General features: G+C 49.4%; 1 protein-coding gene across 1 annotated transcript; it reads left to right on the forward strand.

The window, feature by feature from the left end:
• Positions 1 to 4,267: 4,267 nt before the first annotated feature.
• Positions 4,268 to 21,357, forward strand: AARS1 (alanyl-tRNA synthetase 1). Its single transcript, XM_028740386.2, has 21 exons — positions 4,268 to 4,410; positions 6,490 to 6,652; positions 7,253 to 7,441; positions 8,231 to 8,376; positions 9,547 to 9,738; positions 10,654 to 10,798; positions 11,816 to 11,961; positions 12,591 to 12,699; positions 12,814 to 12,964; positions 13,596 to 13,720; positions 14,290 to 14,434; positions 14,748 to 14,926; positions 15,628 to 15,741; positions 16,113 to 16,319; positions 17,285 to 17,469; positions 17,755 to 17,863; positions 18,110 to 18,223; positions 18,598 to 18,717; positions 19,259 to 19,345; positions 19,562 to 19,675; positions 20,562 to 21,357. The coding sequence occupies exons 2-21, from the start codon at positions 6,509 to 6,511 to the stop codon at positions 20,745 to 20,747; spliced, it is 2,907 nt and encodes a 968-aa protein (XP_028596219.2). The 5' UTR covers positions 4,268 to 4,410; positions 6,490 to 6,508; the 3' UTR covers positions 20,748 to 21,357.
• Positions 21,358 to 21,403: the final 46 nt, after the last annotated feature.

Below are 21,403 nucleotides of genomic sequence, written 5' to 3' on the forward strand. Positions count from 1 at the left end.
TCCCATTCCCTTTGCTGCCCAGCTGCAACACAACAGCTCCATGGTGTTGCCAATCTCTGATAATTGTTGCCACCACCCTCCCACTTAGTGTGGCAGCCGAGAGGGGAGGGGACCGAGGATGCACCAAAGCAGTTACTTTTCAAGAGGCCATTCCTATAACCAGCTGCACAAAAGGCAGAACTGCATGCAGGCGAAATCTTTTCGCATCTCTGGATTGCCATCTTTCAAAATGATGCTCTCCCCACTCCTACCAGGCAAGACCTTTTACTGTATCTTCCTTCCTTCGTCCTATCTGGAGGAATGGGTGTGTCTTTCTTTTTCAAGTCAAAGTCTGGCTGTGTGTTTAAGGTACTGCGCTTCCTTCAAGAAGCGTGTGTGTTCCATCAGACCACCAGAAGAGCCCAATGGCCCATCTTATTCAGCATCACAGAGGCCAGCAGGATTCGAGCACAAGGGCTCTCTCTCCCTCCTGAGATTTCCCGCAACTGGTATTCAGAAGCATTGCTGCCTCCAACTCTGCAGGCGCAGCATAGCCATCCTGGCTAGCCGTCCCTGTTAGCCATGAATGTGCCTAGTCCTCTTTTAAAGCCATCTAAGTTGGTGGCGTCTGCTTGCAGTTTCCACTGGAAGCGAGGGAGGGAGAGAAGGAATGTTGATGTGTGGGACAGAAATAGCTGAGTGGAATCAGAAGAGAGCTGAAGACATTAAGCCACATACAGGACATGCCAGCGGTTTTTCAGCTGGCCAGCAGGCGCCCTTGGTGGGTGGGTGGGTCAAGGGGAGGTCCCACTTTTATGTGCAAATTCTGTTTGGTCACAAGGAAGAAGCAGAGGAGAAAGCCAAGGCTGAGCAAGAGCAAAATTCGCAGCTGTCTCCTGCCATTTGCCTACCTGCAGAAACCAGGATGGTTAGGCCTGAACCCAAGTCCTTTGACATGTTTACATTCTGCATGTGCTAGAATGTGCTGTTGCAGCCTCCCAACTCCAGGATAGGAACCATGTGGCCCTCCAGAGGCTCTTGGACTCCCAACCGTCAGAGATAATGGGAGCTGGCAGTGCTTTTTTTCAGGGGGAACTCACGGAAACTCAGTTCTGGCACCTTTCAGGTGGGTTCCAGCACCTCTCCATTGCCATTCTAAGAGAACAAGGGAGGTGTTCGTGGTGATTTTTGGCACCTCTTTTTCTAGGAAAATAGCACTGGGCATTGAACAAAGTCAGAAGGGCCACAGGTTCCCATTGTCTTTCGCTTTTATTTGTTTGAAAACTTACGGAGTCTGTTGCCTGCTCAGCTAACTAAGGCCTACGTCGTAACAATTCATCTCTTTCATTAACTTACAAGAACAATCTGAAAAGTTTGCAGAAACAGATGCCAGGATTATCCATGGTCACATGAAAACTTAACATGGCCTTTTCACATTCTACATATAAATTCTTCTCCCACTTGAATCTGCTGAGATAAAGCAAAGGGAGCAAAGCTTTGCCGTAGCTGTCGATGCGCTTGGCTGCTAGAGCAAGAGAAAAAATCCTCGATGGTTGGTCTTTCCAGGGAACAAGAGAAAAACTGATCATCAGCCTGTGCCCAATCTAAAACTGCAAGCCAATGAAAAACAGCAAGCATTTGAAGTGAATCACTGTCAGCAGGAGGACTGTGGCATTTGTTGTTTAAATATAACCCTAGAGGGACTCTTCAGTCCTCTTCAGGTCTATTTTGTTTGTAATAAGAAAATGTATAGATCAGGTATCTTCAACCTTTTCAGACCCAGAATCCACTCTGGAGCTAAACGTGTATTTGGGGACCCATTTCTTAATATTTGACCATATAGTTGTATGCAACATTCTGAGGCTTGGCAACAGTAGGCTATAGGAACAGTATCTTTGGGAGAGCAACAGGACTGCCAAAGCCTCTGACACGTATCTGAGCACATGCAGAGCTCCATTATACTCTGGAACTCCATGCCTATTGACACAAGGCAGGAGCTTTCACAGTACGCTTTTCGGCACCTGCTGAAGAATTTTTGCTTAGGTAAGCCTGTTCAGGCATGTAGAATGTTGATGCATGTTTTTAATTTATTGCTGATTTATTTATTTATTGAATTTTTGAAAGGGTAGTTTTTACTGATAATTTTAATGTTTTATTTTCATAGTAAACTGCTTTGAGGTTTTTTTACAATCAAGTGGTGCATAAATTTTATGAAGTAAATAAACAAATAAATAGAACACGCCATAGATAGAAGGCAGACATGTACTCCTGATGGCACACAGGGCTCAACCACACTGTCCTGCGATTTGTAGGCAGGGGTCTGAGAGGTTTTTCCTTTGTCCCACAGCTTTCCCCAGGAAAACCTGTGGTTTATTGCTGAATGGGAATGAGCATCAACTGGGTTTTCTGCTGCTTGACTTTGTTCTGATTCAGTGGTAAATCATGGGTTTTCCCAAAGAAAGCAGTGGGACGAAAGAAAAACCTCTCAGACCCCTGCCTAGAAACCAAACAGAAGAAATTGTGGGGCAAAGGGAAGTGTGGATGATCCTAGAGTCTCTCACTGTATAAATATTCCTTCCAGTAGCACCTTAAAGACCAACTAAGTTAGTTCTTTTATATGCCTGTTGCCTTTGTCCATGGAGTTTTCTTGGCAGGGATACTGGAGTGGCTTGCCGGTTCCTGCTCCAGGTGGATCACGTTTGGTCAAAACTCTCCACTATGACCTGTCCATCTTGGGTGGCCCTGCACGGCATAGCTCATAACTTCTCTGAGTTATTCAAGCCCCTTCGCCACGGCAAGGCAGTGATCCATGAAGGAGCCTGACCAAACTGCGGGAGGCGGTGGAAGACAGGAGTGCCTGGCGTGCTCTGGTCCATGGGGTCACGAAGAGTCGGACACGACTAAACGACTAAACAACAACAAGTTAGTTCTTGGTATGAGCTTTCGTGTGCATGCACACTTCTTCAGATACACAGCATGCACACGAAAGCTCATACCAAGAACTAACTTAGTTGGTCTTTAAGGTGCTACTGGAAGGAATTTTTTTTGTTTTGACTATGGCAGACCAACACGGCTACCTATCTGTATAAAGATTGTCCTCCTTTCATAGTGTATGTTTTCTGTCAGGAAATGGTGGTCCTAAAGCAAATGGATTTCCATTAGAAGTGAAGGGCTGGTGAGCACAGACCCTCACAGTGAATCAAATAACGCCTTTTAAAGAGACCAGGTCCAGATTCCTCTCCTCCCAAAGGCCTTCTGTCATTCCCAAGGTGAAGCCTCTGAGCTTTTGTGTTGTGCATTCTGCAACAGAGGCATCCTCCATGTCCAAACACTCATTTAGCACTGAAACTTTTCTCCCGCTCTGCATTCCAATCAGCAAAGAATTGCCTGATACACACAGGCTTTCTGCAGGAGCAAGGACCAACCCAGGTCATGAAGAGAGCTAGCAAAGGCACCCTGCCCTACACTGCTGCAAGTACATGAAATGTGCAGGACGGATCAGTCCCAGGCTGAGATCTGAATCTGAAGGGCTTGGCTGGGCATGAAGCAACCACATTCCGTTCTTATTCTGGTGAAAGACTGAAACCAGAGGAAAAGAACAGGGGGAGGCAGTGCCCCCCAAACCAACTTTGGACAGTTTTTTGCACTCGGAAGGGATTTCACAGCATCTCCTACCCAAAGTCAACAAACGTTTTAAAGCATATGAATGAGGAAGTGCCAACGCCACTTGGGTACCTGATATCTCCCCATAGCAACAGTCTGGGGGGCTTATGCTAGAAATTCTGCTTTATTCAAACAGGGCAAGGACGCCCTCTGGTGAGCATGATGCACCTCAGCAGTGCTCTGAGGAGAACCATTTGGGATGCTCTCGTGAACCTGCCCTACCTTTGCACAACACACAATAGAAATCACACAGAATTGTAGAGTTGTGAGGGACCAGCAGCCCTCCTGCTCCTGTGCACTCCCAAAATCTTCTCTGGGGGTCTCTCAACCCTGCAGAGCTGATTTGGAGGGTGCAGAGGAGAGGAGGAGAAAGATCCCCTCAGACATGTAGCCTTCCTATATATCAGGCAGGAGACGCAGTGGGAACAGCCTCCACCCCTTGCTTTACACCCCTTGCTCACACCCCTCAGCCGGGTCCGCCCTGCCCACAATGGCGGCCTCCTCGCCGCCTTCAGCCCTTTCCCGGAGAGCCACGTGACTGCGGTTTCAGAGCCGTTGCATCAGCCCTTGCGCCTCGCCAGCGCCGCGCTTCGTGACGTTGACGGGCAGCTGCGTTGAGCAACCGCAGCCCGGCTATTGAGCCTCATTGGCCGACGGGGTGGGCGGGATTAAGGGAAGGGAAAAATCCCCGCAGCAGGTTTGGGTGCGCAGTGGAAGAGCGTCGCTCCGGCTCCGCGTGGAAAGGTTGACTGGAGAGCGGCAAGAAAGGTGCGGAGGCGTTTGGGCTGGAAGGGGGGCTGAAGAGGGAGAGGGCGCTGCCATGGGGCTAAGGGGTCTTTCTCATCCTTCTCCACTATTTGGAAGGCCGCGGTGTCCGCCGCCAGCTGCGTCTCCTGGGGCTGTCTGAGGGCCACAGCCGCGGGGGATTCTGGGAGTCTGGTCTAGGGTTCTGGCGTGGGGTGACAGCCCTGAGTTGAGGCACAGCTGCCTGGCTCGTGGGATGGGGTCTCTGAAGCCAGCAGTGACTTCATTCATTCTGTGGTGTCAGGGTGGAGGGAGGGTGTGTGTGTGTGTATACACACACACCACACACACACACACACACACACACACATATATATATATACACACACACACACACTCACAAGAACAGAGAGAGAGAAATTATGCATTTGTCTGGTTTTTGCTAATTCTGACCCTCCAGATTTCTTTTGGACTACAACTCCCACCAGCCCCAGCGCCCGGTTGGCAAAGGCGGTCTTTGTCAAAAAGGCAAAAAGTCACCAGGGCATTGCCTCTGACACACCTACCCTATGGCAAGCTGCCCCATTTCCCTTCTCCTGCCAACACAGCAAGGAGAGTCTAGCTGCACTTGTGCACCTGGTCAGATCTCTAGGGAGGCGGTGAGACGTCAGGATCCACCTTGCTGCTTGATGTGCCAATGGAGGCAACTAGGTTGCCGAGTTCTGACGTGGTGGTGCTGCGGTTAGATTTTGATGCAGGGCGCCTGGTCATCTGTATTCACCCGGTAAATTAAGGTTTTTTTATTCTGGCATCTATCTTGTGGGCCACTGTGGTTGGGGCCATTTGTTTGCCTTGCGTAGGCTCTGGTCTCTCGTATTTTCCTTGAAGGATTCCCTGTAAGAATTGGAAGTAGGGTAGTAGTTTTCCTCACAGAGATAGGGTAGTGCTAATGTGCTTCTGTAGAAGGATTTTATGGGTGAGTTTTGTTCATGCCTAGTTGTAGTATTGGAAGGAATTTTCCAACTCTGTAGTATGATTTAGCTGATAAGCCTGGCTAGGAATTTACCTTCCCCTCCAAGCGCACACCTTTATGTCAGTTCTGCAGGCACCTTGTGGGTGGTTCTGGGATAGCCTGGAGAGTTGTTTAGCTTTGCTTGCATTTGCCAGATTGCAGCAGAGATCAAGGGTGAGATCTGTTTTCTCTGTCCTTCTTCCAGATAGCTATTCCCTTCCCCATAGCTGCTGTGCTTCTGGCTGGCCCTCTTGCTACACAGAAGTCAGATATGTGGTGGCAGTATTATGAATGTGGCAAAAGGGCGCAAGGAGCAGCCAGGGGTGTCTGAGTAGAAGGGACTTCCTTACCAAGGCCTTGCAGCTGTCATAGGCCAATTGCTGTTTTTTGTTCTCTGGGCTGGAGAACTGCTCTCCCATAGTGGTTTTTACAAAGAAAATAGGTTTATGTTTGCACTATATGTTTAAAGTGATGTCTTATCACTTTCAACAGTCATGGCTTCCCCCAGAACGATCCTGGGAGCTGTAGTTTGTTAAGGGTGTTGAGAGATCTTACACCACATTCCCCTCACAGAACTACATTTCCCAGAGTTCTCTGGGAAGAGGGGCTGATTTTTAAACTACTCCGGTGATTGTTGTGAGGGGAAGATGGATCAAGCTACTCTTAGCAACCTTAACAAACTGCTGTTCCCAGAATTCTTTAGAAGTCATGTGTTGTTAATATGAGACTATTTTAAATGTATACTGCAGATGAGGCTTATGTATATTCATAAGCAGCACTGCCTGAGGCTGGACTAAGCTGTCCTGGTGTGGTGTGAGGGCCTTTAGTTGACCTTAGAGATCAACATGGGGAAAACCTCCCCTCTTCCAGTGTAGCTAGGAGCCAAGCTGTGGTGACTGATGGCCAGGCTGCCTTGAATTGTGTCAGGGTTGCACTCTCAAGCCAGAAGCCATTGGAGGGTGTCCTTGGCGGCAACTGCTGAGATCGGAATTCTAACCTGAGCTGCTCCAGCTAGTGTTTTATATAGGATTTGCAGCATTGCCTTGAAGTGCTTCCTTTCTCTCCCCGCCCCCTTTTTTTGTTCTCTCCAGTGTGAGTGGTGATCCCAAGATGGAGGTGACGTTAACAGCCAGTGAGATCCGCCAACGGTTCATCAACTTCTTTGTGGAGAACCAGCACACCTATGTGCACTCCTCAGCCACCATCCCCATGGATGATCCGACTCTGCTCTTTGCCAACGCCGGCATGAATCAGGTCAGACATGACAGACGTTTGCAGAATTACGAATGGTTTGGGAAAAGTTTCCTCCCCTGTCTTAGGTAAAGGTAAAAGACCCCTGGACAGTTAAGTCAAACTAGTCCAGTCAAACTAGACTATGGGGTACAGGCCGAGGGAACCAGCGTTTGTCTGCAGGCAGCCTTTCCGGGTCATGTTGCTGGCATGACGTCTGGTGCAATGGGACACTGTGAAGAGTGCCAGAGCGCACAGTAACACTGTTTACCTCCCTGCTGCAGCGGTACCTATTTATCTACTCGCACTGGTATGCTTTCAAACTGCTAGGTTGGTAGGAGCTGGGACAGAGCAATGGGAGTTCAATTGGTCGTACAGATTTGAACCGCTGACATTCCAATCGACAAGCTCAAGAGGCTCAGTGGTTTAGACCACAGCGCCATCCTTTCCCTTTTACTTGCCTAGGACTAGGGGGTCGACCAATGGCACTGATCATCTGTAGGTTTGAAGCAGACAAAAGTGCCATTTGATCTCTTGGGTCCCTGTTGGCACGTTTGCCTGAAGTCCCTCTTCTGCCTAGAGGCTGAGCTGAAGGCAGTCTTCTTCTTCTTCCTTCTCTCCCAGTTCAAGCCCATCTTCCTCAACACAATCGACCCCTCTCACCCCATGGCAAAGCTGACCCGAGCGGCCAACACTCAGAAGTGCATCCGGGCTGGCGGGAAGCACAATGACCTGGACGACGTTGGCAAGGACGTCTACCACCACACTTTCTTTGAGATGCTGGGCTCCTGGTCTTTTGGAGATTATTTCAAGGTGAGGGCATTGCCGGTGGCCTTTCCCTGTACAAACACAGGTAACCAACTGGTAAAATGTTTGGCAAATGTGCATATTTTAAAATTAAAGCCATTCACGCTCTTAATGAGTGGGTGGTGGCCAGTGAGAGGAAGAAGGTAAGAGTTGGGGGGTAGACAGGGAACTACAGTGCATAGATGCTGCCCTTCCAGTGGCCTCCTTCCCCTTAGAAATCCTGGGCAGCTCACCCTACCCAGCCTCAGTCTCCTGCACAGCAGCTGCAAGTTCTTCTCTCTGGTATGATCAATATCTGGGCTGTATTACTTCAGGATCTAGGTGTAGGCTTACATACATAATAATAATAATAATAATAATTTATTATTTATACCCCGCCCATCTGGCTGGGTTTCCCCAGCCACTCTGGGCGGCTTCCAACTGAATATTAAAAACAGTACATGGTTGAATACTTCCGCATAAAGGGGGGAAAACAATCCTTGTGCATAGAAAACTAGCACATCAGGAGGAACACTAGGCTAACAACTTGCCCCTTTAATAGAGAATATTTTCAGTGGAGGAATATTGCCATGTGTGTCGCCAACCTACAATCAGAAGTGGTACCCAAAACCTGCTTGCTGGTTTCCTACAAGCATCTGATTGGCCACTGTAAGAACAGGAGCATCGCTGATTGAGTGTTCTGGCTGGCAGTGGCTGCTGTAGAATTTAAGGCTCATATCTGAAACTCGTCAAAGAAATTAGTATGTCATTCTCCATGTCAAGACCTTCCCATCCCTGTTTTCTTCTTCCACTCAGGAGCTGGCTTGCAAGTTTGCCCTGGACCTGCTCACCAAAGAGTTCGGCATCCCCATTGAGAGGCTATATGTCACATACTTTGGTGGGAATGAAGCCGCTGGCCTGCAACCAGATTTGGATTGCAAGCAAATCTGGCTGGATCTAGGGTGAGTTTGGGACATCCAAAGGATACAGCAAGAGCTGCCTTTGTGTGCTTTGAAGACTGGGAATTGCACTCGACACCCACTTCCTGAATGGCAAGAGAAGGGGCCATCAGGATGATCCCAGGATTTCTTTGGTGTCTTCCACAAAAAAACCAAAGGGGGCAAAGAAAATGTATTGGGGCTTAAGCAGAAATCCAGAAATCCTATTTATAAGATGCTTTTTGATGTCTCCAAGCGTTGCCATGACCTGAATTTCAAGGGCAACCAATATGATACAGGGTTTGGAAAATGAGTCTTATGAGGAATGGTTGAGAGAGCTGGGTATGTTTAGCCTGAAGATGAGGAGGTTGAGAAGGGACATGACAGCCATGTTCAAATATCTGAAGGGCTGTCACTTAGAAGATGGAGCAAGCTGGCTTTCTGTTACTCTAGAAAGGGGGGTGGGGAACCGAGCCAATGGAATCAAATCAAAGGTTAAGAATAACTTTCTGACAGTAAGAGCTGTTCAACAGGTTGGATGGCTGTCTGTCAGGGATTCTTTAGCTGAGATACCTGCATTTCAGGGACTTGGACCAGATGACCCTTGGGTCTGCTTCCAACTCGACAGTTTCATGCATCTATGCTTCTCTCTTCTAGTCAATGGCTATGTTTGGACTTCATGCTTAACTTTGATTGAGCAAGGTTGAGAATGAGCCTAATCTTTCCCCATGTGGCCTGGAGGTGGAGTTTGGAAGCTTTCACCTTCACTTCAGATTAGCTGCAGCTTGGCATGTTGTCTGGACCTACAACTATGGGTTAATCTTAACTGTAGTTAGTTTAAACAAGGCAACTTCCTAAACCATGATTTTAAACTAATAGTTAAGATTAACCATAGTTTTTAAGGTTCAGACACAACAAACGGAGGTCAATCCAAAGTGATTTTTTTTCTTTCTTCCTGACCGAGGAGCGGGGGCATGAGTCTGGGAGAAGGCTAGGCTTGTTTGCATCTTGCTAAGCCATAGTTTAGTGTGGCCTCCACATGCAGCCAGAGTTGTAGGTTCATTAGCATGATGAAGTTGACAGTGATACTTTTTCAGATGATGTTACCTGGGCAAGTCAAAGAGTTCAAATGGCTCGTATGTTGCCTGTAACTTGTGGAATTCCTCGCATCACTGGCCATTTCCTTCTTTGCAGTTTGGCGGAGAGTAGGATTCTTCCGGGCAGCATGAAGGATAACTTCTGGGAAATGGGAGACACGGGGCCATGTGGACCTTGCAGCGAGATGCACTACGACCGAATTGGAGACCGGGATGCTGCCCATCTCGTCAATCAAGATGATCCCAACGTGCTGGAGATCTGGAACCTGGTGTTCATACAGTACAACAGGTGCTGCAAGAATTGCTTTCCTTCCCTATAACATGGTGGCAGTGCAGTAGCAGAGCAGGTGCTTTTCATACAAAAGGTCCCAGGTTCAATCCTTGGCATTACCAGGTGGGGTTGCAAAAGAAAACCCAGAGAGCCACCGCCAGTCCCCAGAAACAAGATGAGCTTGATGGACCAGTGGTCTGACTCTGTTCAAGGCAGCTTCCTCTTTCCCTTTGATGCCTTTCACCTGTGGTGTGTTACCTCTCCCCCTGCTTTGCAGGTAATGCTGGACTCCACATCCAGTGATGAAACTTTAGGTGTTGAGCATAGTGGCCTGAATCATGGCTATTTATTCCTCACCCTTCATTCCTAAGAATTTTGTCCTGATCTTTGCAGCAATACAGCAGATGCTAGGGATAGATTCCAAAATGATATATAAATAATATCTGAGAAAACAGCCTCTCCTCAATCAGTACAGTAGGACAACCATATACTGGTTGGTTGTGTGAGGGAGGGTTCTGTGTTGCTTTTTTCTGCATAGGCTGTGGCAGGATGCTCCGAAACCAAAGACGCTTCCATTTGGGCTGTACTTTTGGTTAATTGGTTGTGGACCTCTTCATCCAAACCAGGAAAACTATGATGAGCAGCTTTAGAACAAGCCTGGATACGAAGACGTGGTTTGAGCTTGGGTTGATCTCCAGGTTTGTTCCAGCGCTGTTAAGAGTAAATTCCTGGTTTGGGTGAAATGGGAAACTGTCGTCAGGGGAGATGCTTTGATCCATTTCCATGCTTGAGCGAATGGGGTGAGAGTGCAGGCGAAAAGCTCATTCACCTCTCTGCTTATTAAGCTTGGACACGTGAGCATCTGAACCAGCCTTCTGTTTGTATTATTCTTTGTGAATCATGGAGCGTTTTTCTTACTCTCTCCTGTACCAGAGAGGCTGATGGGACCCTGAAACCTCTTCCCAAGAAGAGCATTGACACGGGCATGGGTCTGGAGAGGTTGGTGTCGGTGCTTCAGAACAAGATGTCCAACTACGACACAGATCTCTTCGTGCCCTACTTTGAAGCTATCCAGAAGGTACCTGCCCAGATGTGCTGCGAGCAAATCTGTCAGTATGTGGATTCTCTCTAGATGGAGTGCATCTCGCTGCCCTGAGGCCTCCCTGGCTCAGGGACAACAACATTCACCTTCCTCCCACTGAATTTCACAACTCGCAGCATTTTCTTATCTGCCTCCTGGTAGCTTTCCTTTACTCTCATGTGTGGCTGACTGACCTTTGCTGCTGCTGTTTCTGCATCAGGTCTTGGCAGTTAAAGCAGTGAGGACAGGTAGAAGGAACTCCAGAACTAAACCTGCTTCCCTCTAGATGCTGGACTCCCAAGTCCCATCAGCCGTTTCAGGGTCCTTTCAGTGCTTTTTAATACATGCAGATCTTCTAACACCTCAATTTCTCCAGTTCCTGGTGGCATTACATTGTATGTTTTACCTCTGTAACTGAAGTGGGGAGCTGGATCTGGCTGGTGGGCTGGAGCCTTACCTCCCCTGCTCCAAACAGGACAACTTGACAGGTGGGCAAGGTCAGTCACCTGGCATCACAGTGGCAGCAGGTGACATGAGGCGTTCAGCTGATCAGTGGGGCTGATCAGTGGGGCCTGCAAACCCGGCTCTCTGCAGGGATCCATGTCTTTCCCTGCTGTCATTTGATGCCAGGTCTCAGGTGGGTGGGTGTGGCTTGGCCGAAGCAGCCTCATGGGCCAACTATAGCCTTGTATCTCCCACTGCTGCCCAGAGAGGATGATTTTGTAGCGCTCTGTTAGATGATTGTGACTGCATTTGTCTTAATCTCTACCCTGATACTGGTGGTTTGGGGTTTTTAAAAAAGAATTTTTATGCTGCTATTTGACATGGGGTTCTGTCGGATGTGTAATTTTAATTTCATTGCCCAGAGAAGCTTGCTTATGAGGCGACTAACAGTAATAAGCAAAGGGTCAGAGAATCTTAGAAGAAAAACCTGTAATGCCTGTAATCTCCAAGACCTGCTCTGATTCCTTAACCATTTCATTTCTCTTTCATCTCATGCCTTCTTCCTTGCAGGGCACTGGCTGCAGGCCCTACACTGGGCAGGTCGGGGAGGATGATGCTGATGGCATAGACATGGCCTATCGTGTCCTGGCTGACCATGCCCGAACCATCACAGTGGCCCTTTCAGACGGTGGGAGACCTGATAACACCGGCAGGGGGTGAGAGAGTGGGCTGTGTGGAGCTTTGTGGTGAGGGGCTGGGTAAGAAAGGATGTAGCATCTGTGGCTAAGCTGATTAGGGTTGAAAGTCACAGTCAGGACCGGCCCTGCCAATAGGCAGATTGGGGAAACTGCCTTGAGTGGCCAATGTGGGAGGCGGCTGCCTTCCCTTTCCCCATCTTTAGCCCCCCAGCCATTCCCTTCTGTTGCCACATTGTCTGGCCTGGGAACCCTAATCTGGCCTGTTGTCTTGTGGGAATGGGGTTACCCTGATATGGGTTGGTTGTCTGAAGATGACCAAAAAACATGTTAGGAGCCTTTGGTCTTGTCAGGAAGTACAGGAACCCAGTTTATGTGTGGATTCACATTGTGTTTCTCAAACTTGGGTCCCCTGGCTGTTGTTAGACTACAACTCCCATCATCCCTAGCTAACAGGGCCAGTGGCCATGGATGATGGGAGTTGTGATCCTACAACAGCTGGGACCCAGGTTTGAGAAACAAGGGTTAGAGGCCCAGAAAGAGTGGGAAGAGTCCTTTGTGCTGCGAAAAGTTGGGGGTCCCTGAGGTGTTTTCCAGAATTGTAGGGGCTCCAGTAAGACCAGCCTCTGCCTTCTGCTCCCCTTGCCTAGGTATGTTCTGAGGCGCATCCTCCGACGTGCTGTGCGCTACGCCCATGAGAAACTCAACGCCCCCAAGGGATTCTTTGCCAGCCTGGTGGACGTGGTGGTGCAGTCCCTGGTAAATCTGTAGTCCTGTCCTCTTTCCTTTGCCTTTGAAGCTTCCAGGTTTTGGTATGGAGGGAGAGAGGCAGGGAGCTGCTTTCGCTTAGCTAACAGCTGCTGTTCCTCTCAGGGTGATGCCTTCCCTGAGCTGAAGAAAGACCCTGAGATGGTGAAAGACATCATCAACGAAGAGGAGGTGCAGTTCCTGAAGACACTCAACAGAGGGCGCCGCATCCTCGACAGGAAGATTCAGAGCTTGGGAGACTGCAAGACTATTCCTGGTATGGCCCAAGGCCAGCAACCCCTGTGTGGGAATGGCTTTGATGCTAGGAAGTGAGCCAAGCCGCCTGCTGCTTGGGAAATTCAACTCATTGACTGGGTGGGGCTGGAGGAGAATACCCATTTCTCACTGCAAGCATTGTGATGAATTAAGTAGAAGGTGGTGGTTTGAAGGAGGGAGAGAAACAGGTCCCACTTACAGTGCAGAGCTGGGCCAGGCCACAAGAGGACAACCCTCCTTTCCCTTGTGGGGCCCAGTGAGGGCAAGGCTTTGCCTGTTTTCCCCCAGCCATGGGTGTTTGCACGGAGCAGGTTAATGGGAGAGAATCATTCCCCTCTTTCTCTCTTGCACAGAACTTTGGAGGAAAGGAGACAATGGCTGCTTCTCCCGCTCTTTGTTCCTTTCCTTATCCAAACCTCTTCCTGAGTGAAACAAGTTCCTTGCTCGAGTTGCCCTGGTCTACCTGAAGGCTCAAGGAGTCAGCAGTGAAGAGAAATGGGTGCTTGCCAGGAAGGCAGGGCGGCTGTGGCTTGCTAGTAATGAGACCTGCAGAAACCCCACAAGAGGGAGCATGAGCTGATCAGAAGCTGTGCTGCGGGTTTAACTCTTCTGCAATCCTCTTCCTCCTCCAGGAGACACTGCGTGGCTGCTCTACGATACTTACGGTTTCCCTGTGGATCTGACTGGCCTCATTGCGGAAGAGAAAGGCTTGAAGGTGGACATGGAAGGTTTTGAGGAAGAGAGGAAGTCTGCCCAGGTAGGGCTTGGCCATCGCCAGCACAGTATATGTATTGACGCAGATAAACATCAAGACAGCTAGAGGCACAAGCAGAGCCAGGCAGGCATCCGTCCACTCAGTTGCATCAGGTTTTGGTTGTCCAGTTGGCCCTTTGATTTCTTAGTTGCTCCACACAAGGTACTTCTATTCCTGCTGTTACCACCTTCTACTGCAGCTTCCATTGGTCAGCTTTGCACAGGAAAGGGCGAGTGATAGCACCATTTGTAGCAGGCAATTCATATCCTCAAAAGCCAGGAAGGGTGGCAGGGCATTGCTTGGATAAAAAGGCTGTGAGAGATCTTTGCCTGGGACCTTGAGGAAGGCTGCTGCCTGCCAAGGTAGGCAGCTTTGGGCTCAGTTAGCCTTCCCCAACTGTGTGCCCTCCAGATCCTTGTTATTCCTGACCACTGCCTATGCTGGCTGGGGCTGATTGGTATTGGTGTTGAACAACATCTGGTGGCCCACAGGTTGCCCGTACCTGAGGATGTTGCTTTTATGCCCAAGGCTTCTTGGCCTGCTTTTCACCCTCGATTTGCTTACATTCCCAGCTCAAATCTCAGGGCAAGGGTGGTGGCGATGAAGATCTCATCATGCTGGACATCTACGCCATTGAAGAACTCCGGTCCAGGGGCTTGGAGGCTACAGATGACTCTCTAAAATACAACTACACATCCGACCCCGGTGGCAGTTATGGTGCGTTCTAAGTAGCTCCCTCTCGTCCAGCACATTGTTTCTTGATGCATTGGAACATGTCAGAAGGAACTCGCTTGTCAATACTTTTTATACCTAAAACCCATTAATAATTGAGGAATGTGAACCAAAAAGCTTAATGTTGAAATGATAGGTTTTTTGGTTTTTAATTTTTTTGTGGGTAAGTTGACATTAGGAGATTTCGGTTCAGAATTTTCTTCTCTGTTTAATTTTGTGACTTTATAAGGGGGAGGGTCATGGTACAGGCAAGAGGCTCTTGCTTTGCTAACTCCCACGTTTCTTTTCTGACGTGCAGAGTTCAGTAGTGTGGTGGCCACCGTCAAAGCCCTCCGCCGGGATAAGGCCTTTGTGGAGGAGGTGTCCACGGGCCAAGAGTGCGGGGTTGTCTTGGACCACACCTGCTTCTACGCTGAGCAGGGCGGGCAGACATACGACGAAGGCTACCTTGTCAAGGAGGACGAAGGCAGTGAGGATGTACGTTGGGCTCGCTGGCCTGCTTGGGAGTCTTGGGGCTTGGAGTCTCGTGGTGGGAAGGGCTTTTGGGGGCTTTTGAAATTGGTGGCATGTTGCCTTATTTTGCCCCAGAATAGTGGCGGAGGATCGCAGTGCGATCCAGAATCTAGCACTCCAACCTTCCCTATATCTGTGTCCCTTGTTAAATCTGCCTGGTCTGGAAAGTCTGTGTCAGTTGTTCGAGATGGAGAGGGTGGTGACCATGGAGAGATCCATCTATGTGTCGGCACCTCGTGTTGAATGCACTCTTAAGAGTGTGAGGTCGCCAACACAGTCGTCCTCTAGATGCCGAGGCAAGAGCATCTTCACCAGGATTTCTGGTGCTTACAAGGGCAGCTTCTGCACTTTCCCCTTTTGAAAACCAGTTCCTGCTCTTTGGTTGACTGTCGCTTTCATTTTTGTGTCTGCTTTCTTTTTCATTTACGCTTTTGTAAGTATAGTAAGTTTTCACAAGATTTTTTTTTAAATGTCAGATTTTTTTTACTTTCCTGAGTCCGTTTGTTGACTTGTGATGGAGAAGCAGCACGATCATAAGCATTTAAAATCCAGTGCATCTCTGCTGGTGGTGCTTGGTGGGAAGAAAGAGCCACCCTGGCCTGGCCTTGGGCTCCCGTTCCTGCCTTTGCCAATCATCAGCTCTTGTGTGCCTTTGTTTTTTTCAGAAGACAGAGTTCACGGTGAAGAATGTCCAAGTGCGCGGAGGTTATGTGTTGCACGTGGGCACCGTCTATGGGAGCCTGAAGGTGGGAGACACTGTACGGCTGTACGTTGATGAGGTGAGTGGCTTGTGTGTTTGATATCAAAGGCGCTTTGGACTAGAATCCCAGTCTTTCTATGCATTCAGTCATTCATTACATTCTTATTTCTACTTACACACTGAGTTTTGTTGCATTCCTTTGAATTCAAATTGTGGTGCAATGAAATAAAATATAAGAAACAAAAGAAGCAATAAAAACTAGCCTGGATATGGAATGCAAATGTTGAGTGGGCCGCCTCCCATCTTCTTCCACAAATCCACAGCCCTGAACAAAGCTGGTGGGTGGGCCACAACCTGCCCCCCGCTGCTTTTAGCCACTAGTGGAGGGGGGACGGCTGCCTCTTTCCTCCTCCCTTCTCTGCTCACCTTCATCTCTTCTTCCCCCCGCAGCCCAGGCGGCGGCCCATCATGAGCAACCACACAGCCACCCACATCCTCAACTTTGCCTTACGTGCTGTGCTGGGGGAGGCCGACCAGCGAGGCTCCTTGGTGGCTCCAGACAGACTGCGCTTTGATTTCACAGCCAAGGGAGCCATGTCCACCCAGGAAATCAAGAAGGTGGAAGAGATTGCGAATCAGATGATTCAGGAAGCCAAGGTAGGAGGGGAACTTGGTATGGCTGGTGCATGCGTGCTTGTCTCTCTCATGGGTGGGAAACCTTGGGCCCAGGGACAAAATGCAGCCCTCTCAGCCTCCGTAGTTGGCCTTTGGGACCCTCCCCAGTCCTGCTTTGCCCCCTCTTGGGGTGTCTTCACCTGGCTGAAATGGTTCTCCGTGACCAAGACTCCTGGTTCTCTGGGTGGAGAGGAGCATGTGTAGAAACCAGCCTCCTGCACGGAGGTAAAATTTGTGTTCACTGCACTGCCCATTCTTTCATGAGAGCCAGTGTGGTGTAGTGGTTAAGAGCGGTAGACTCGTAATCTGGTGAACTGGGTTCACGTCTCCGCTCCTCCACATGCTGGGTGACCTTGGGCCAGTCATACTTCTTTGAAGTCTCTCAGCCCCACTCACCTCACAGAGTGATTGTTGTGGGGGAGGAAGGGAAAGGAGATTCTTAGCCACTTTGAGACTCCTTCGGGTAGCGATAAAGCAGGATATCAAATCCAAACTCTCCTCTGGCCCCACCCATTGCTGCCTTGTGGCCTCTGGAAGATTGCTAAAAGGCAATGTAGCCCCTTGGGTGAAAAAGGTTCCCCACCTCTGTTTTGAGGATGCTGAGAACTTCCATGTCCTGTTCTTGGAGACTTCCAAAGAATGCTCCTTCTTTGAGCCAGAAACCCACTAGAAACCCACTTGTGGCATGGGCTTTTCGCAACAGAACAAATGCCTAAATAATAAAATACGGCATTTATCTTCTGATTTCCCCATTATATTATCTCATCGATCCTTACAGCAATCCTATGAGGTGTAACAGTATTATCCCCACATGCTTCATTTACTCTTCCCCTGATTTTTACTTGTGCATGTTTGTTTTAGACCAGCCTGCGGTCTGATCCAGCAAGAATTTTCCTGTGCTCTTGCTTGTCCTTAACTTCTGTTAACTTCAGTGGTCTGTTCCCCAGGTCGTGTATGCCAAAGACTGTCCCCTGGCAGCTGCCAAAGCCATCCAGGGCCTCCGTGCAGTGTTTGACGAGACATACCCTGACCCCGTGCGTGTGGTCTCAATCGGCATCCCCATTGAGGATATGCTGGCTGACCCCTCCAGCGGTGCGGGTGCCATGACGTCGGTCGAGTTCTGCGGGGGAACGTAAGTCCAGCAGGAGGGCTTGGGATGAAGGAGGGTTCCAGATCCATAGCAAGAGAGCTGGACCCATGAGAATGCCTGTTGCTTGTTCTCCTTGGTGCTCCACACAGCAAAGGGTGGTCGAAGGGGGTCTTCACCTGTACCCAAAGCTCAGGCTGCCTCGCTCCTTCCCAGAACAAAATCATCATATCTATCTCCCTCTCTCTGAAGTCAAGCTCCCTCCGTTGCCAAGTCAGGAGATGCTTGTAAATGTCCGTGGCGTTTCTCAGTTCGCTGATATTTTCACAGGCACTTACAGAATTCTGCTCACGCCGGTCACTTTGTCATTGTGTCCGAGGAAGCAATTGCCAAGGGCATCCGGCGCATAGTGGCTGTCACCAGAGGAGAAGCACAGAAGGTGAGCAGGGGGTGGGCAGGTGCAGTAGGCAAGGATCAAGCTGTGGGTGAGATGGGGAAATAAAATATGGGGTGGGGACCTGTAGGCCTGGACACTAAGTACGGCTGGGCAGCCTTCTCTGTCTGGCCCCGAGAACACTTCCCAGGCCACACACCGCAGTGACCCTGCTACGCTTGTGGGAGAGTAAAAGTCACTGTTTCTTTCCAACGCCACCTCAAAATCCTGAACCCCCTTTCTCTTCCCAAGGCACTGAGGAAAGTGGACATCCTTAAAAAGCTACTCTCTGACCTGGAAGACAAGGTGAAGGTCCAGACAGCCCCCAACAAAGAAGTCCAGCACGAGATTGCAGACCTTGGCGAGGTACGAGAGCAGGGGAAGGGGAGAAGTGGGATCAGCCCCTTTTCCCCAAATTCTCAAGTTGGTGGGGTCACTTGAGCACTGCTATCAGGATGCTGGTCTAGATAGGCCACTGGCCCATTCCAGCAGACTCTCCTTTTGTTCTTAAATGTGGAAGGCATCTGGACCCGCACTGAACATGCTGGAAATACAACAAATTATTTGTCAAAAAAAAAAAAAATATCCTTCCAGTAGCACCTTAAAGACCAACTAAGTTAGTTCTAGGTATGAGCTTTCGTGTGCATGCACACTTCTTCAGATACACACTATTTCAGATACAAATTATTTGTCGTTTGTGAAACGTGGGCTGTGGCTTCAGTGCCGCCTTCTGGTTGCAGGTGCTGGCCACCACCGTCATTCCCCAGTGGCAGAAAGATGAACTCCGAGAGGCCCTCAAAGCACTGAAGAAGGTGATGGACGACCTTGACCGTGCCTGCAAAGCAGACATCCAGAAACGAGTGAGTTCTCCCATCCCACTGTCATAGGCAAAGGGAGTGGAAATGGGTAGAAATGGCAGAGTTCCCTTTTTGAAAGCACATGCAAGCAGTGATCAGGAAAGGGGGCCCCCTTCGCTCAGACCGTTTTAAAAGGGAAATGAGGCTGCTCCTATTTGTTGTGTGACTTCAGCCTCCAGCCACTGCTTAAGCCCAGCTCCAGCTTCTCCTCCCTCTCTCTGGAGGGAAGAGCCTGGACCACCAGAGCGAACTGTGAGGTCCACCCACCCACCCAACTCTCATACACCTGCTGCGTAGTCCAAACACAGCAGATCTTTTTGCCAGATTACAGTTGCTTCCAGCCACTCTTTGAGTGTTTGCCTTGGCCAAAGAGCAATGTGTGCATTTCCACACACCTGCATCCTTATGCCTGACATGCTGCTTGTGTTTTTCTGTTCTCTGCAACACAAAAGATGCATCTCTTTGCATTTGAGAGGAGCTTTCCCTTTCTTTCCCCACTCCCATCACCAGCGTTCCTGAGCCTGACCTCTCTTTGTTCCTTCAGGTTCTGGAGAAGACGAAGCAGCTCATCGAGGCTCACCCCAACCAGCCACTGGTCATTCTGGAAATGGAGAGCGGTGCTTCTGCAAAGGTATCCCCCAAATCTCTTCTCGTTGCTCTTTGCACAGGGGGCGGAGGTGCATTGGGCAAGGAGGGAACCTGCGCAACTTGCTGTGGCTGCAAGCAAGTTGCTCCTGTCAAACCACTGGGAATTACTGATCTACTGCAAATTGCCCAAAGATCTGAGAATTGGACGTGACTGTGCATAGCACGTGCTCTCTGTAACCACACCTGTGTCTTTCCGCAGGCACTTAATGAATCTCTGAAGCTGTTGAAGACTCATTCACCTCAGACAGCAGCCATGCTGTTCACCGTGGATAATGAAGCCGGCAAGATCACCTGCTTATGCCAAGTCCCTCAGGTAGACCTGGGGTAGTTTGGGGATGGGAGTGGGGATTCAGCACTCTTGGGGCACCAACTGACCAGGCAGAAGGTGGTATTCATCTAAGCTGTACTCAGAGTATCCCCACTGAAATTAATTTGCTAAGCTTGGTCATGTTCATTAATTTCAGCAGATGTAATTTGGGTAACTAGAGGAATAGGCTCTGCTTCAACTGTGAGGAGCCTCCAATCACAGCCACTCCCCCCTGAGGACTTTAGAGGAGAAAGCGAAAGGTTCCTCACCTCTGGTCTCAACATTCTTTGTCCCTGGAGGGTGTTAAAGACAGAAGCTTTCCTACTCCTGTAGAATCTAGCCTCTTGTCTGGAAGCTTTGTAGTAAGGAGTGTGCACCAACCAGAAAATTCAGTTTGGACTCCCAAGTTGGCACTTCAGAAGACAGCTCACCTCGATCCAAAGCGCTTTGGAAGTTAGCAGATTTGGTACCAGTGTGAGGCAGATTGCATTTGGGGTGTGGGGAATCCCACTCACTATTTGGGAAGTCAAGGAAGGCCGTAACTTGGCAGAATTGGATGATATTTGCAGGCATACATACCCCTTCTGAGAGAAGTTTATTGGGGGCTGGTGGGGGCAGTTGAAAGCAAGTCCCTTTCCTTCCTCAAAGCCTTGGCGGTGGAGAGTCCCCAACTGTTCTACTGTTCCCTTATAAGACTGGTTTCTAGACCCCTCATTATCCTGGTTCACCCTTTTCTGGACACACTGTTTAGTTGTTCAGTTCTGGGGGGCACGTGACAACAATACCCTCCTCCCTGCACAGCCTGAGAATCACAGGATCTTGTATATTCTTGGCAGCTCTCAGAACTAAGAGGTGCAGAACTCTAATGCAGGCTGTCTCTGTTCTTTCCCAGGAAGTCGTTGGCAAAGGGCTCAAGGCCAGCGAATGGGTGCAACAGGTGTCTGGGCTGATGGACGGCAGGGGGGGCGGGAAAGACCTCTCTGCCCAGGCCACCGGCAAGAACACCGACTGCCTTGAAGAAGCCCTGAAGCTGGCAACAGACTTTGCCAAGCTCAAGCTGGGTGAGCTGAAGAACTGATCCCCAGCCTGTGGCGCAAACTCAGAAAGGGAACTGTCTGCTTGGCCAATAGGTTAGGAGTTCTACTTTAGCGTTATGTCTGTGGAGACAAAGACTGCACATTGTTGTCCTTCTAAATTCAGCCTGTCAGGCACTAACCAAACAAGGTGGCCCTGTAAGGTGATGACTTGAGCACAGGACACCAGAGCCCATGACTGCACAAGTTCTGATCTCTTGTCACGGTGATAACTGAGCTGCCTCAAGGGGCCTGCTGCCAACTGAGTGTCCTCCTTTTTTTTTGCACACAGCCATTGGGACACATACATGCTTCCTAACATTCTAAAGTTTAATTCTGCAGTGTTGCTCCTGTTGCACCGTTTGAAGGGGGCTCTGCACAGCCACCTCCATCCATGCTCAAGCACTTGAAGCATTTGCTGTAACGTGAGCATGTGCAGGGGGTGAGCAATCAAGGCTGCTATAATGTCTTTCGTTGTAACGGGGAAACCCTTTCTTCGGTTCGTAGTGTTAACCTCTGTTGTAGCAAAGCCTTACCTGGGCAGACTTGCCCTGGCATGAGGACTTCTGATCAGAATAGGTTCAGTGCTGAATAAATGAACAGACATGTGTTTAAGTGCATTTGTTGCTGTGGAACCAAAGAACAGTTACACTAAACCAGC

The sequence above is a fragment of the Podarcis muralis genome, chromosome 7, assembly GCF_964188315.1.
Source record: "Podarcis muralis chromosome 7, rPodMur119.hap1.1, whole genome shotgun sequence".
In the NCBI taxonomy this organism is placed as follows: Eukaryota; Metazoa; Chordata; class Lepidosauria; order Squamata; family Lacertidae; genus Podarcis; species Podarcis muralis.